The 16,412-nt window shown below is 42.2% G+C and overlaps 1 protein-coding gene across 1 annotated transcript in view; it reads left to right on the top strand.

Moving 5' to 3' along the window:
• DNAH9 (dynein axonemal heavy chain 9) overlaps nucleotides 1–16,412 on the top strand; it is a 303,753-nt gene that overhangs the window by 85,326 nt on the left and 202,015 nt on the right. The window contains exons 21-26 of the mRNA XM_090290843.1: nucleotides 1,286–1,416; nucleotides 1,734–1,860; nucleotides 5,348–5,500; nucleotides 6,910–7,035; nucleotides 9,341–9,580; nucleotides 9,893–10,053. Coding sequence (XP_090146969.1) covers nucleotides 1,286–1,416; nucleotides 1,734–1,860; nucleotides 5,348–5,500; nucleotides 6,910–7,035; nucleotides 9,341–9,580; nucleotides 9,893–10,053 — 938 coding nt within the window. The remainder of the gene's footprint in view (nucleotides 1–1,285; nucleotides 1,417–1,733; nucleotides 1,861–5,347; nucleotides 5,501–6,909; nucleotides 7,036–9,340; nucleotides 9,581–9,892; nucleotides 10,054–16,412) is intronic.

Here is a 16,412-nt window from a genome sequence, read left to right as displayed (position 1 = left end):
TAATAATACCACAGTTTGTAGCAGGTGCCAGGTATTGGACTAAAGTGCTTTGCACATCATGTATTATTGTCTCAGTCGTTTGAACAGCATTGTGAGTGTGTACAGTATTCCCTCACTTATCGCGGATATTACGTTCTAGACTCCCCCCCCCCCCGCGATAGGTGAAAATCCGCAAAGTAGGAACCTTACATTTATTTTAGTATTTATATATATTTTAAGGCTTTATAAACCCTTCCCACACACTTATAAACCATTCCCACTCCCTTATTAACCTTTCCCACTCCCTTTTCCACACTTATATAAACACTACTTATGTTCTTAAACGTATTCTACACTCTTAAACCTACATAACTTTAACAACATATGTATACAGTACCGCAAAATCCCGCGATATAGCAAAAAATCCGCGATAAATAAATAAATATATTTTTAAAAATCCCGCGATACAGTGAGGCCACAATAAGTGAACCGCGATATAGAGAGGGACTACCGTATGTGTTTGGGGGAAACAATGATAACCTACTTAACTTTAACATCACATTTGCTGAGGAAAAACATAACTTAAGTACATTTTGCACGGACCCAGAAAAAGCCATTGGACCCAGTGTATTTAATGCCAACCTCTCTCAAAGTGTGGTCCGGTGACCCCTGAGTGGTCCCTGAGACCTTTTCAGGGGATCCTCAAGGTCATGCCTATCTTAATAAAAATCTAAAATGTTATTTGCCTTTTTATGCTCATTCTTCCGTGAGCGTCTAGTGGAGTTTTCCAGAGGCTACATGACATGTGGTATCACAACAGATTAAACACAGAAGCAGAGAAGAGAATCTGGCCATCTTCTAAGTCAGACATGACAAAAGAGATATTTTTAGAAAGGAAAACAATGCTACATTTTTCTCTTAAGTTATTTTGTTTTAAAAATATTATTTTAGAGAAATACATGTTATTATGTTAATTAGTAAGTTAATGTTACTTTTTAAATGAATTAACAAATTTTTATAATTCCTCAACTTTGAAATTTGTAGAGCTTATAATGTAGAAGTTATATTGACAGGTATAATATTACCAGCTTAGAGCTAAAGGTCTTTGTACTTAACTTTTTTTTTTAATGTAAAGGGTTTTTAAGACCAAAAAGTTTAAGAATTGCTGTTTTAAGCTAAAGATATTTCCTTCTTTGAGCCTCAGGACAAGCTAACAACAAGTTTTTGCTCTGACTTGCTGCATACAGGGAGCTTCTTGGAATTGAGGGGAGTGGTAGTTAACTTTTTTCCACATTTTTATTTGCAGGATTCTGAAAGATTTGAAGGCATTGACATTGACTTTAAAGAGCTAGCTTATGATGCTCAGAAAACTCCAAATGTAGCGGAAGCCACCAACAAGTCGGGTCTTTATGAAAAACTGGAAGATATTCAGAGCAGGTGATGCTCCGCTTGCTGTCCCTGAGATCCTTCCTTTATTTAATTGCCCAAGGGAGTGTGTGTGTGTGTGTGTGTGTGTGCGCGTGTGTGTGTGCGTGCACATGCACACATGCACTTTGGTTTCCCTATAAATTGTGTAATATGGGGTATAATTACAGGTATGTATTCTGATGGAAATGTATCGGTTCATATGTTTGCAAATAGCCCTGCTCTGATTCCTGCATTTATTTTATATATTCCATGTTTTCACACACAGGTAGTGTTTATGCACCTATGAGTCTAGGCACACTTAGGAAGTTCTGTGTTTGTGCTCTTAGGCTGCACCTGTGCGAGAAGGCCCTGGCGGAGTACCTGGATACCAAAAGGCTTGCCTTCCCTCGGTTTTACTTTCTCTCCTCTTCCGATCTGCTAGACATCCTTTCCAACGGCACAGCTCCACAACAGGTAAGCCAAGCGAAGGCTTGTAGAAACATGGGAAGGACCAGGAGCTCCCAGCAGGGGTTTCGGCTCCCCACGATACCTCCTCCCTTGGTGGTGTGCGCATTTCAGTCCTGTGTTCCACTAGCATCATCGCTGACTTCGGAGCTTCTTCCTTCTCACCATTACTGCTTCTCAGGATTCCCTCCAAGCCCTCAGTGGCTCTACTTCCTAGAGTAGGACTGGGGAAGCTTTGATGATGGCACAGTGGAAGGGGCCAGGCCTTTCAGGGACACCTGTGATCTGGTTCTGGAGGGAGATCCAGTCAGTAGCAGTCTAGAGCTATAGCTAAAAGTCTCCATGGGGAGAGAAGACGGGAGTTGTATTAACTCAACATTGGGGTGGTTTAGTGGAAAGATTGCATATGAGAAGCCCACCGTTTGGGTTCTATCGCCCGTTCTAGCCCCTTATTAGCCACATAGTTTGTGCACATCGCTTTTTTGGAAACAAATGTTTCTCATCTATAAAATAGAGGAAGTCAACTGTATTACAAGATTTTTAAATATTAAAGTAACTACTTGAGGCGCTGTTGGTATTCGGACTATTGTCAGTGGTTCTCAAACGTTGCAGCATCAGAAGCACCTGGGAGGCTTGTGAAAATCGTTTCCTAGGCCCCACCTGCAGGCGTCTGGGTCAGCAGGTGTAGTTTGCATTTCTAAGGGCTTCCCATGTGGTGCTCTGGTCTGGGAAGAGTTCAAGATCTGTTTATAGTTCTCTTATTTTTCTTCAGAATGAGCATGTATAGTCAGATACTTGGTTCAGAAGTTACTAGGATGAATTCTTTTTCTCCTTCAGTGTGATTTTGTTCTTTCAAAGTGTGGCTCGGTTCTCTTTACTTTTAGTTTTAAGGTTTTCCCATCCTTGTTTGTTTGACTGTTTGAATATGTGGAACTCTGAAAGTCAAACTATTGCCGAAGGATGTGAGGTGTCACCCTTCCCCTGTCCCACCCCTGCTTCACCCCTGCAGGCAGCCAGTTCCATTCATTTCAGGTTTACTTCTCTTATGTTTCTCTTTGCTAAAATAAGCAGAAGGACATTTACATTTGTACATGTACATTTTCAATGTTCCCTTTCTTTCTTACACCAAAGGTAGCATGGATTTTTTTTCATTAGTTATATGTTCTGGAAATTACTCCATTTTGATTCAAAGATATCTTCCTCTTTATTTTTACATCTCTATTATACTCCACAGACCAATACACTGTAGTTTAGTCATAAGTTGTTTATACTATTTTTCAATGACAAATAATGCAGCTTTGACTAACTCTGGGCCTTGTATTTATTAGAGGTTTGCCTTCCAGGTAAGTTCCTAGAAATAACATCACTGGGCCCAAGGGTAAATGATATGTGGTCTCGGTAGGTTTGCCCCATTTTTCTTCAGAGCAGTTGCACGCTTTCACGTCGCCCTAGCCGTGACTGGGAGCTTCTCCAACTGAGCCAAAAGATGCCCACGTTTTCTATCTTTGTCACTGACTCGCTGACTCGGTGAAATGATGACTTCGCTGGTGAGAAGAAAGTACTAAAGAGAGATCGATCCTAATAGTTATAGCCCTTCTCTTTTTCTCCTATAGATTAAAATATTTCCAGTGTAGCCCAAGCACCATGTTGCCAGAACTTTTGTAACTTCTATACATGATATACTCATCCTTAAATATTTATTTTTATTTATTTCTCACTTGGTTTGAGTAAACCTTTAAGTGGTTCCACATACCTCCCACCCAAGATGTAAAGCATAATAGAATAATCTCCAATTTCTTCCACATCTATGAGTCTATCTGGTGTTCACATGTGACTGATTAAATGGTTGGGTTGGAATTCATGAGCCACAGCAAATTTCCCTCAAATTCCCACATGCTCGGCTCTGCTGTTTCTTGTTACAGAGGAGTCATCTGAGGCCTGCCTGCCTGCTACTTTTTTAAAAAACCTTTTTAGGTAGCCTAATTCTTTTCTATCTGAAACTCTAAGAGATCAACATTTAAATTACATTTTCATTTTAGAAAATGCATGTATGCTTAGATACTTACTTTATCTTATTAATTTTTCAACAGATAATGAGGTTTTCTTTCCTACCTGAAAACCAAGGCTTTCATTATCTTGAAAAAGTTTTCTTTCAGTAAGCATTTAATATTTCTATTCCATTTATCTGGACAAATGTTGCCCTTGGGTCCATCATATTCTGTAGTTGAGATTCTCTTTTCTGTATGCTATAGATGTTGCCTTTATGTATTCATACATATTTTCATATATTTATACATTTTCATACATTTTTTATCTCTTAGGCCTCTTTCTTGTCATTCTGCATTGGTTTCTCAGGTTTGACCACCCTATTTAAGTTGCTTGTGTTGTTACAAACTCTGTTGTGTCATTTGTTGGTTTCCTTATTTTATTTTTCTACCTCTACCATTTCATCTTATCTTTCACTTCCTATTTTATAGAGCACATGTGTCTTTCATTTAGCTGAGAACAATACAAGGTGATCTTTTTCATAACTATTTCTGTTTCCTTCATGAAAGCTTCACACATCCACACACATACTCTATATTTTGAGTTCTGTTTTCTCCTTCTTTTGAGTTGCAGGATAATGTCATAAGTCCCATGTTATTTGTTTGTTTGTTTAATCTGTTATTTATATTTGGATTAAGAAAGGCTCATTCCATCAAGATAGTCCACATCACTGTGACCTTGAACACCTTCACAGTTTATCTAACTACCCAGAAGTTTTCATCTCGTCTCATACGCTAAGAGCTGGGTATTGTAAATGTAAAACTCTGCTCAGGGTACCAGCAGCCTGGAGAACATTATCCTTCAAAAACCTCTGTCAGAGAACAGTTTTCTGCTTGTTGTTTCTTCTTCAGCCTGCTGTTTCCCTCTCTGCAGGACCACAGTGTGGCTCTGTCTAGCATCCCTGTGAAGGACTTTGTATAGTGAGATACTTGCTAAGGACAAGCCTGGCACAGCCGGACTTCCTGCTTGGAATGAGCATGCCTGCCCTTGCTGTGGGCCTTCCAGATGTTGGTCTGCTGCACCAAAGCTCTTCCAACAACTGGGTGTCTTCTTCCGCAGGCTCCAGATTGAGGCGAGTTAGTGTCATTCTGCAGACTGGGCTGGCCCTACCTCCTGCCACACAGCAGTATTTTCTTAGGAAGAGGGTTTCATGAATTAGTCATCTTTTCTTCTCTAATCTGTTGCCATAGTAGATCATGCAGAAACTAATCAAACTTAGGTGGCCTCATTGGTTTGTAGCTAATGCATAATTCCCATTACTGTATACTCCGCTGGCCATGTCTACCCAATTTAGTTGGTTCCCATCCGCATATCCCCATCATCCCCACAAGCTTCCTTCTAATGTTTGGTACCTGACACTCTAATAGTTGTCACATGCTGGACCTCTAAACAGTACTCATAAGTAACTTCCTGGACACACTCTCCAATCCTTTGGCATGATCCTTCACAGGTTCAACACCACCTTTCCAAACTCTTTGACAATATGGCCAAGATGCAGTTCCAGCTAGATGCCAGTGAGAAACCAACCAAGATAAGTCTTGGCATGTACAGCAAGGAAGACGAGTATGTGGCCTTCAGCGAGCCCTGTGACTGCAGGGGCCAGGTAATGCACACGTCCTTTTTCCTCCTTATGCCTTTCCCTTCAAATAGTATCAACCTTCACTGTGGCCTTTTGGACCTTGAGCCAGAACTGGTATCTGTGCCCTGGGTCTCCCAGCTCCCATGGACTGAGTCTGACACGGGAGCCTGCTTTCCTCTCTCTGGGAAGGACATGAGTCAATATTCATATATCTTCCTGAACAAAGACCTGTGCAGAGAGGAATAAAATGCACAGGAACAACTCCCTGAGTCAACGAGAGAAGGATTTAACCCTTTGAGTGCCATGTGTAATTTGAAATTTGGATCAACATGAGAAAAAATTATATCAATATATAACCTGAGGTACAAAAAAAGAACAAAATATAAAATATGAATTATTCCATTGTTATTTACATTTATAGCCATCAAAAAAAGAGTCGCTGGGAGCAATGCTGGCACTTTTGGGAACATTTGTCAGTGTCTCTCACAGCGACGTTGGCACTCAAAGGGTTAAAATGATGAGCAGTATCGGCAGACTTTCACATGACAGCCCTGGAGCACCCCACAGGAGCTCAGGAGCACTGACATCTTCTCCAGGAGAAAATACCCTTTAAAATCAACCATTACCCTGCAAGGTCACTTCTCTGTGTATACACACCCCAGAGTCTTTTCCCCCCACCGCCTTACCCCTTGGAGAGCCAACTGCCTCCAGATCTCCTGTGTATAAGTCAGCAAACACAAAACATGGGACAAGTCTCTCCTTAAACACCCTGCCCATTCTTTACCATTACCACTAAGATATAAGCCCTCCTTTTCACATTATCCTAAATGAGCCAACAAAGCATCGTCCCTGGGGGTTCTAGTCCGAAGTAACACCAGGGAAGAATGCCTTTTGTAAAGTTCCATCTTCACCCAATGTATCTTGGAAAGCAATTCTAGTACTGAAAATAAGCAGACGTTCTCAGTTTCGTGGGAGGGACCCCAGGGTTTGGTTCAAATGTGTTCTTTTTGTAGACCCAAATGTATTTAGTTGGAGAACATAATCCTGGCTTACATGTCCATCCTCAGCATGGACAAGGTCATGAGAATCCACTGACTTACTTACATCTACCTCGTCCCAAATTAGGGTTTCCTTGATTGAACCCTGGACGGCAGTGCCACCCCCAACCCCCTGCCCAGTCCCCTTAACCTTCCACTCAGTCCTGCGTGTCCCAAATGCCACATCTACCTGTTGGTAGTGGAGCCCGGTTCTCACTGATCACCGTCCTGGGTTGTACAAATGAAATGTCACCTGTGTCTCTGGCCACCCTTTGGGCTTGTACATCGGGTCCAGGCTCCATTTTCTTCTCTCCCTCAGGCTGAGTGGAAGAAAATGTATATTGCTGATTGTATCTTCTTAGGAACCCAGGGTCTAATCTGGAGTTCTTCTTCCAGGTAGAAATATGGTTGAACCATGTGCTCGCCCATATGAAGGCCACCATAAGGCACGAGATGACAGAAGGTGTAACCGCCTATGAAGAAAAGCCAAGGGAGCAGTGGCTCTTTGACTACCCAGCTCAGGTAGTCTCCCACTCAGGACCTTAGTGGCCCCCATTGTCCACCAGGCTCTCCTTCTCAGGACCCTTATGCAGCCTTCAGGGCTACCAGACATCAAACTCACTATTATCTTCACAGTCAGGAGAAGCTGGTCTGCAAGAGGTCAGCAAGGGGGTGTAAGACAATTGTCAGCCATCGCCTAATTCAGCCAAAACCTTGGGAGATGAAGCATTGTTTATGTTTACTCTCATTGGCTACCGTAAGGAGGAAATGTATTAAACAGTTCAACTCGTTGACCCAGACTTCTTTGTGCTGAGCTCTTTGCTGAGTACAGCAGACCCCAAAAGGGAACGAGGCAATAAACCCTGCCCTGCTGGAATTTTCAGACTGGTGTTTCTTACGATGGAACCCGGTATGATAATAAAGGAGTCTCAGGGTATTGTGGGGATATATAGCTAGGAAGTAGGTGGAAGGACCACCTCCCCAAGGATATGCTAGTTAAGCTGAGATTTGAAATAGGAGTTTACAGGCTAAAGATGGAGGGCGAAAGCAACCAAGCATGAGGAGGAGCGTGGGTAAAGCTCAGCAGCAAGGGAGAGCGCAATATGCTTAAGGAACTGAGAGGAGCTGAGGGTGGCTGAAGCGAGAGGAAGAGGCGGGGGCAACAGGAGACAGCAGGTGGATTCTGGGGAGGAAACTAGAAGTCAGTTTCTATAGACCATGTCAGGGAGTCTGACTTGATTCTAAGTCATGTCTTAATGCTTTAGAGGGTTCTCAGAAGGATAATAAAAGAGGGGAGAACCAATGAGAACTTTAAAAGTGACTCTGGCTGCAATACACCCCTCCTCCCTTCCCCTGTTGGTGGCATAGTACTAGTGTTGGTGTATGTGGGGACTGCAGGTATTTGGTGCTAATTGAAGTTATACGAGTAGGTAAGGTTGCTCTTGGGAGATATGTAGACTAAGATGAGAGTGTAGGAAAAACCCATGAACATCATTTAGAAGGTGAGTAGACAAGGAGGAGCCAGAGAAACAGAATGAGAAGTGGTAATCTTTTTAGATAGGAGGAAAGCCAGGAAACAGTAATCATGGAAACCAAAAAAGACACTGCTGATAGCAGGTGAGAGGTCAATTATGCCATGCCCTTCTAAGAGATCAAGCAAAATAAAGAGGCTGAGGAATGTCCGTGAACTTGGCGAGGCCATTTCAGTGGAGTGGTAGGGAAGAGGCTGCATTGCAGAGGGTTGGAAAGTGAGAAAAAGGTGGGAAAATGTTGACAGCAATTAGGGAGAAGAGAAGGGAGATAAGTCAGCACTGCAGGATGGAAGAGGTATTTTTTCACAGTACAGTTGGCACCTTACATACAAACCATCCCATCAACATCACGATGCTGGAAGAACTTTAATAGAATCCAGTATGTCTAAATCCAAAGGCAAAAACAGATGAACTGGGGAATGGTATCTTTGACTGCAGTAAGATGCACTATTTCACAAAGGGAATAATTCCCATTGGGATTCTTTGTTTACATGAATTGGAATTTTGAGGCAAGAAAATTGGTTGCTTCCTACTATTGTAACAGGTATCAGCTCGAGCTGTGTCTCCCAGACCAAATGATCCTAGAGGTGATCAATGGATCTAAATTCTTCACCACAAATAATAAAAAATTGTGCATTTTTTGACATAAGTTCCTCAATAAATAGAAGAAATGCTCATTTGAATTGTTTTCCTATGTATTTATTTTTAATTTCTGAAAAATGCAAATCATACTACCATATTGAATTTTGATATAATTCACCTTGACCTTCCAGAGTAGGCCTTTCAATGTTATAGGTTTTAAGAACTAAAAAATGTAGTGAAAGCATTATGGACAAGCAAAAATAGGCCACAAACAGTAGTAGCAGTAGCTCTCTAAACAAGAATATTCAGACCACAAGAGGTTCCAGACTAATAGAGTAAAGACTGAGTGTGGTTGAGATGGTCAGTCAACATATCGTTAGCCTCTCAAGCACGGAAGAGATGCTGCAAGATGGAATGGGCAGTGTAGCAATTTCTAGAAGCCACTGACATTGACCAGAGTCAGTCTTTAGCTGTTCGCAACCAAATGGTACATTGATCAGGAGCAGGAAGTGCCCCACCCCCCTGGGTTGTAACCACTTCACAGCCCCAAGGGTTTAGAGGCACATGACTCACTTAATCCATGCTGGTGGGAGGGGCAAGAAGGGGCAGTGTCCCTCACACGGTTCCATTCTGAGTCCTTGCTGTGTGGTGAGTGGACTGCTTTTGGAAATGGTCCTGGTAGTGGCTTCACTAAGTGACTATCGGTGCCCCAGGTGGCCCTGACCTGCACGCAGATCTGGTGGACCACAGAGGTGGGCATGGCATTTGCCAGGCTGGAGGAAGGCTATGACAGCGCCATGAAGGACTATTACAAGAAGCAAGTGGCCCAGCTCAAAACCCTCATCGGCATGCTGGTCGGCCAGCTCTCCAGGGGGGACCGGCAGAAGATCATGACCATATGCACTATCGACGTGCATGCCCGGGATGTGGTGGCCAAGATGATTGCTCAGAAGGTGAGTCCCAGCCATTCAGGAGCGTGCCTCTGTGTGGGCATATGGATACTGGGGTTAGGAAGAAGCTCACATACAGTCAAACCACAGGGCTCAGGCTCTGCACTGGGGTGCCTGCGCCGACCTTTTAAAGCCCCGTAAGAACGGTGTAATCAGAGCAGCTCGGGCTTTCCGTGCTGTGGTGGGCGCCGTGTGCTGTGTTCTTAACCGGCAGACAACACCCAAGCCATTCAGAGCCCTGTGTGTCATGGGGCGAAGGGGCCACCTGATACGTGTTGAACTGTTTACCTACCTACTCTGCCACTCTGTCTGTAGGTGGACAACGCCCAGGCCTTTCTCTGGCTGTCCCAGCTGCGGCATCGTTGGGATGATGAGGCCAAACACTGCTTTGCCAACATCTGTGATGCCCAGTTTCTATATTCCTACGAGTACCTGGGAAATACACCTCGCCTTGTAATCACACCTTTGACAGACAGGTGAGTGCTGGCATCAGCCATTGACAGGAAACTGCTGTCTGGCTCAGGCCATCCAATGACCATCCAGGATCAAGGCCACTGTCACTTAATATTTGCTCACAGAGTTGCAGGGGGAGGGCTTGACTTTACACAACAGATGTAAAATAAAACTGAAAGAACGAACCACAGAGAAAATCAATGTGCTGTGACTTTTTGAGGGATTACTAAGCAGTCACACACACCTACGTTCTAATACCAGTTCTAACACATACCAGCTGTTGGACCATGAAAAACTTACATCATTTTTGGTTTCCTCATCTGTGAATTGGAGGTAATAACTCACACCTCACATGAGTTTTGTAAGGACAGAAAACAGCAATGCTTATAAGAAGCTCTGTGTGTATAAGTGCTCCAGTAAATAATCCCTATTACTATCTTCTTATCAATCGATTGGTACATTTATTCAGCGCCTCTCACTCTGGGAATCCGAAGATGAAAGGAAGGTAGTTCCTACTGTTAGGAGCTTTCAGTATTTTAGGGAACAATATTCTCTGCCATTCATATTAATTCATTTATGAATGAATTCACGCCCGACACTGAACTAGTCACTGGAAATGATTAAAACATTTCTTGCTCTTAAAATCCAGTTCAGCGAGGGAAATAAGACATATGTAGATAAACAATTTGAATAGCACAGGGGGTGACGTACAAGGCTATAGTATCAAACAGGGTCAAGGCTGTAAGCTGCACATTTCCAGGCCAGTGACTTAGCAGCGGAAGCTGTCTGAGCACGAAGGGTCTCACCCACTGTGGGGAGAGGAGGACGGGCAGCACTTCAGGGACAAGATGTTTTCTGATCTGGACCTTGAAGGAAGTGGAGGGTTTCAGTCGGATTCCAGTAGATGGTAGAAAGGCTGTTAGGCTACCATGAGATTGTACAGAAATCTGTGCACACCAATTTTTCCACTGGGAGGATCTCTCACATTCAACAATTGTTCATGTGGTCTGTGGTCCCCAAGAGTTGAAGAACTGCTATGAGCATTTGAGAACATGAAATTTTGTGGGCAAAGTCATGGAACTTGGAAAACTGCAGCCATGTTCCTGGAAGAGGAAGTAGGGAGAGAGAGTTTTTCATTTGGCTGGGAAGAAGGGTAAGAGCCAGATTATAAAGTGGGAAGAATCCATTTTTAATTGAGTAAGTAGTGATAAACTATTGAAAATTTTTCATCAGAGGAGTGAAACAATGAAAATTATATTTTATGAAGAGTTATGCAACAGCAGAACATGGCAAAGGAGAGAGAGGACAGGTGAATGAAGTCATGGTCCATGTGAGAAATTATATTTTAATTTTGCTGAGATTTCTGTAAATTCTGCTAAGAGCTTGTGCCTTTTCCCCTTAAGATTCCATTGAACATTGAATCTCTTCTTCAGAAAGAATTGTGTATCTGAATGACAGGCCACCCCAAATAAATCACTTGTAGGCAACGAAGACATTGTACATTCTGAAGAATAAAATGGCCAGATAGAATCCGCACCACATTTTACTTTTCTCTCTGCGTATTTTAAGTGTTATTGCCTGTATTCTGGTTAAATTCTCAGGAGTACTTCCAAATAATATTTAGTTAAATTGTAATCACCATGCTCATGGGGTGACGAGGATGTGAGAAATCCAGAGTAGTGGAAAATCCAAACATCCGCCAAATAGAAAGTCTTCATGGTTTATCTCCCCCTATGCTTTTCACTTTTTAACTTCATTTTCCTGTCTATTCTGGAAAGATCTCACCCAGAGTCCCACTCAAACCCCACCCCATTTACTCATTTTTGTGGAACTCTGTAGAGGTCACATCACTATCGTTGGTCACTCCCCTGTGCACTTAGACTAAAATCTGATTCCTCATGGGACCTAGTGATTCCTACCAGCCTCCCTGACACCTCGTTTTCTGCACTCCAGCCACACCGACCTCCTTTCCGTTCCTTGATCCCTTTATGTTCCAACTTAGAGCCTTCTGCATGAGGTGTTCCCGCTGTCTGAAATGTCCTTCTCCACACTCTGTTCCACTGTCACCCTCTCCCCCTTTAGTCCCACTCTCAGTTCTGAGGAGACCTTCCATGACCACTCTTTGTAAAGACAGCCTCTCCCACCTTCCACACATGCGCACACGGACCATTCTGCCCCTCCCTGTCATTTCCCACGTTCTGAGATGACCTTGCTCGCTTGCTGGCTGCATTCCCTCCTGGAATGTGAGCTCTGCGATCAGAGACCTTTGTGTGTTTTGTTTGTTGCTATGTCACCAGCACCTAGAAGGTGTTGAATTAATATCTGTCAAATAAATGAATGGCGGTTGAAGACTGAAGACTAAGAATAGACAGAACCAAGAAGGGGAGGTTGACTCAAAGGAGGGACCCACGCAGGATTCATCTGTGCCTTGGCTCCTGAAGAAGGAGACAGGGCAAGAAGGTGATGTGAGAAGTGGTATTTCTCTGTCTTCTGCTCTTAGCTGAGGATCACCCCTTCTCCCTGCCCCAGCTTCAGCTCCAAGGCAGGCTGTGTCTGTCCAGCAGGAGCGGCAGGCTCCTCTGCAGCTGGGAGGGTAAAAGCAGCCGCAGCAGCTCTGGGGCCCTGAGCATCTTCAGGGTTTCACTTGGGCTTTACTTGGACTCAGGCAGTTGGAGGGAATCATTCGGTGAGGGTTAAAGGAAGTTTTCCCACCTCCATCTTTATTCAGAGTGGACCCCCTCTTGTTTCTTTGTCTTTATAGTGATTCTCAGTAAGACACCTGCACTCTACAGGAAGGAAGTCTGGAACAGTTTTCTCTTTTTCAGTGACATTTTTGGCTGCGCTGGAATATGATCTAATAGCTTAGGAATTTATATCTCTTGGAACAGAATAATGAAGCTATTCCATATTTGAGCAATTTAATTAATGTCTGTCTTTCACTCTAGAGTGTATGTTCTGTGATAACTTTGACTTTGATTTGCTCACTGCTCTACACCCAGGACCTGCACCATGTCTGGTACTAATAGCAGTCAAGAAATACTCCTCGGCTGAATGCAGTGAGATGATTTCTGAGGCTTTGGAAGTGTGCCCCACTTCTCCATACCATCCAGAATAGTTCCTTTCTTTCCCTGACATAGCAGACATTATCATTCCTAGTGATAACAAGTATAAGACTTTCCCCTGGGGCTTCACACCTGCCAAGGAGTGAAAGGAGATAATCGCCCCTTTTGCACTTAGAAGCCTCTGGTACTCTTAACGCTAAATGCCCTATAGAGGGAAAGGGTAAGGCTTTGACAATGAATGATTTCTAAAATAGGAATTTATCACCCTTTTCTATGAAATAATGCAAATAAGAGCTTGAAAGGAAGGATTGTTGTAAATAACGGTGCATACTCTACCGACCTTGACCTTGTTTTGCACATTAGATGCTTTTTGACAAAGTAGGATGTTGTGAATATTTATATGGCGAATTCCATTTTCTCATTGACTTCCATTATTATCTCAAGAAATGTTTTGCACAGAAAAAAATTGGCCTTAACACAGAAAATCACCTTTTAAAGAGCATTCAGCCTCTGCTGGTATAGAGCTTAAGTATATTTAATTCTCTCCTGCCAGCGAAATTAATCAAATGGACAATTGATCCGTACAACCTTTGCACACTCATTAAAAGCACACCGGCATTGCAGTACGTCCAACTGATTATGCCTATTTCTTTGGCATTTCCCACTGCCTGGATGGAACTTGAATATGTAAGCGGGTACAATGGCTCAGCCAGTGTCTCAGGACTGTGGCACAGTGCTGCATGGCAGAACGAAATGGGGTTGCTTTTTCAGGCTGAACAAAGCTATTCTCCTACGCTGTTGCTTCACCCTTGGGTGATCTGCCCCTTCCTGTCCCTTCTTTCACCTTCACATGCAAACGCCCCTTCCAGCCCGGTGCTGTGCTAAGTAATGTTTTAATCAACCACTTATTAATTTGGAGTACCTCTTAATTTCTCAGAAACTACTGCAAGTACGTGAGGTATAATTGATGCAAGAGCGTTTGAAGGTGATTTGCTGAAAAAAGCACCACTGGCAAAAGTCATATACTTTTTTTAAAAAAAAAGTTTTTATCTGATATTTTTATTGAAACTTAGTAATCTGTGGACAAAAAAAAAAAAAAGTCATCTGGACCTAACCATTGTTAATATGTACTCTGTTGACTTCTACATGTAGATTTTGAAAAATTGAAATGGCAGCCGCATGCCGCGTATAAATAATCACAGATTGCTTTTCTATATAACACTATGCCATGTGCTTATTCTCTAAATATTCTTCTAAAACATTTAATAGTTCAATTACCTTCCATTACATGTATCTCATACAACATATTATGGGATATTTAAGTTATATTTAAGCTTTTACTGTTAAAGTAAAGCTGTCATGAACCTGCTTATATGAAATTTTTTACTACATTTTACATTATTTCCCCAGGAAAGATTCCAAGAAAGCAGGATAATTAGATGACACATACTTTCAAGTTATTCTTGAAAAAAAATGATCTCACTCTTGCTAGCAGTTTATGAGAGTGTTCATCTCACAATATCCTCATCAGTATTAAGTATTATTGTTAAAATATTATTAATTTTACAAGTCAAAATGATATCTTATTTCAATTTAGATGTCCGTAATTATTCACAGGCCTGACCATTTTTATGTATTTATTGGTTATTATATTTTCCTCTCATGTGAATTATTTGTTACTAATGCCCATTTTATTACTTTTATACTTAAAAGTCCCTGTCCATTTTAAGATCAGTTTAATATTCACCTTATTTTATTTTACTTTTTTCTTTAACCTTTTTAAATTCTTTGGTAAACTTTTTGACTGTTGAGTAAAGTGAATATTTTTATCAAAGCATTTTCAGTTATAAGTGATAGAAGTCAACTTCAAACTACCTTAAACAGAAAGAGGCCATTTATCTCACGCACCCGGGAAACGCATCCAGCTCCCTTCCGTGTAACCAGCTCCTGGGCCTCAGCAGGGAACACCAGGGGTTCAACTCTCAGATCCTGGCTTTGCTTTCTCCTGAGTACTGACTTCCTTCTCCCATGGATTTTCTTTGTGTGGCTGGACAGGTGGTCTCCGCACCTATACCTTTGTGACTTCCGACTCAGACCCTCTCTCAGCACATACATCAGATTCCTTTAAGGGACTCTGAGCAGCTCTGTTTGGATCATGTGCTCACCTCTGAGCCAGTCACTGTGACCAATGAGGTAGTATTTTGCCTGACCGGAGCCTTGTGCCTAGCCCTGGGGGGGATGTGACATGCTTTGATTGACAGAATTCATGGTGTGGAGGAGAGATGACTTTCCAAAGCCTGGAATCCTGGGCAAGGAAAACCCAGTAAAACTGCTTCAGGGAGTATATACTTTAATTTTTTAAATTTGTTTTTAAGTAACCAGTGGGGCCAACCTTTTAAAAATGAGTATAGGGTCCTTTCCCTCTTTGGTTTGTGATGTTTCCTCTACCATATTTGAAGTTCTGAGTCTGTCAAACTACCTCAAAGTATCTATTCTGTTTAATCAGTATGTTAATTTATCTGTAAGTCATATTACTTAAGGCTTGCAAGTTACCATGAATTGTAATATATTTTTAGAAATATAAAAAGAGAGGAAGGGAGGGAGACAGAGAGGGAAAGAAACATCAATGTGAGAGAAACATTGATCGGTTGCCTCTTGTATGCACCTGACTGGGAACCAAACCTGCAACCTAGGCGTGTGCCCTGACCGGGAATCAAACCAGCAACCTTTCGCTTTGTGGGACAATGCCCAGCCAACTGAGCTACACCAGTCAGGGCATGAATTGTAATATTTTTATAGTAAAAGTCTACATCATCTATCATTATTACCTGTTTTTTGTTTAGCTTTTTTGTTTCCTCTTTCAAATAAACTTCAATCATTTTGTCAGTTTCCAAAATATAAATGATTAATTTTAATTGGTGAACCTTACCTTCAAGTTACTATTGAAAGAATAGCCATCTTTAGAAAATGTGACTTATTTCTGCTGATTTATATCTTCAGTAATGTTTATCAGAAAAGTTTATAAGTATCTTTATATAGTTTTTAAGTATTTTTTTCCAACTTATTTGTAAAAATTTATTCTTTTATTACAGTTGTCCCATTTTTCCCCCATTGCTCTCCCCTGCCCCGCCCACCTCCCCCCTCTCCCACAGTCAGTCCCCACCCTGTTGCCCGTGTCCATGGGTCATTTACATTTGTTCCTTGACTAGACTCTTCTCCTTCTTCCCCCTTTTCTCCCCTTCTCTCCCCGCTCTGGTCACTGTCAGTCTGTCCCTTGTTTCCATGCCTCTGGTCCTATTTTGCTCATTTGTTAGTTTTGT

This window comes from Furipterus horrens, unplaced genomic scaffold, assembly GCF_987537825.1.
Source record: "Furipterus horrens unplaced genomic scaffold, mFurHor1.1.pri manual_scaffold_11, whole genome shotgun sequence".
Classification (NCBI taxonomy): Eukaryota; Metazoa; Chordata; class Mammalia; order Chiroptera; family Furipteridae; genus Furipterus; species Furipterus horrens.
This window is presented reverse-complemented; position numbering and strand designations above follow the sequence as displayed.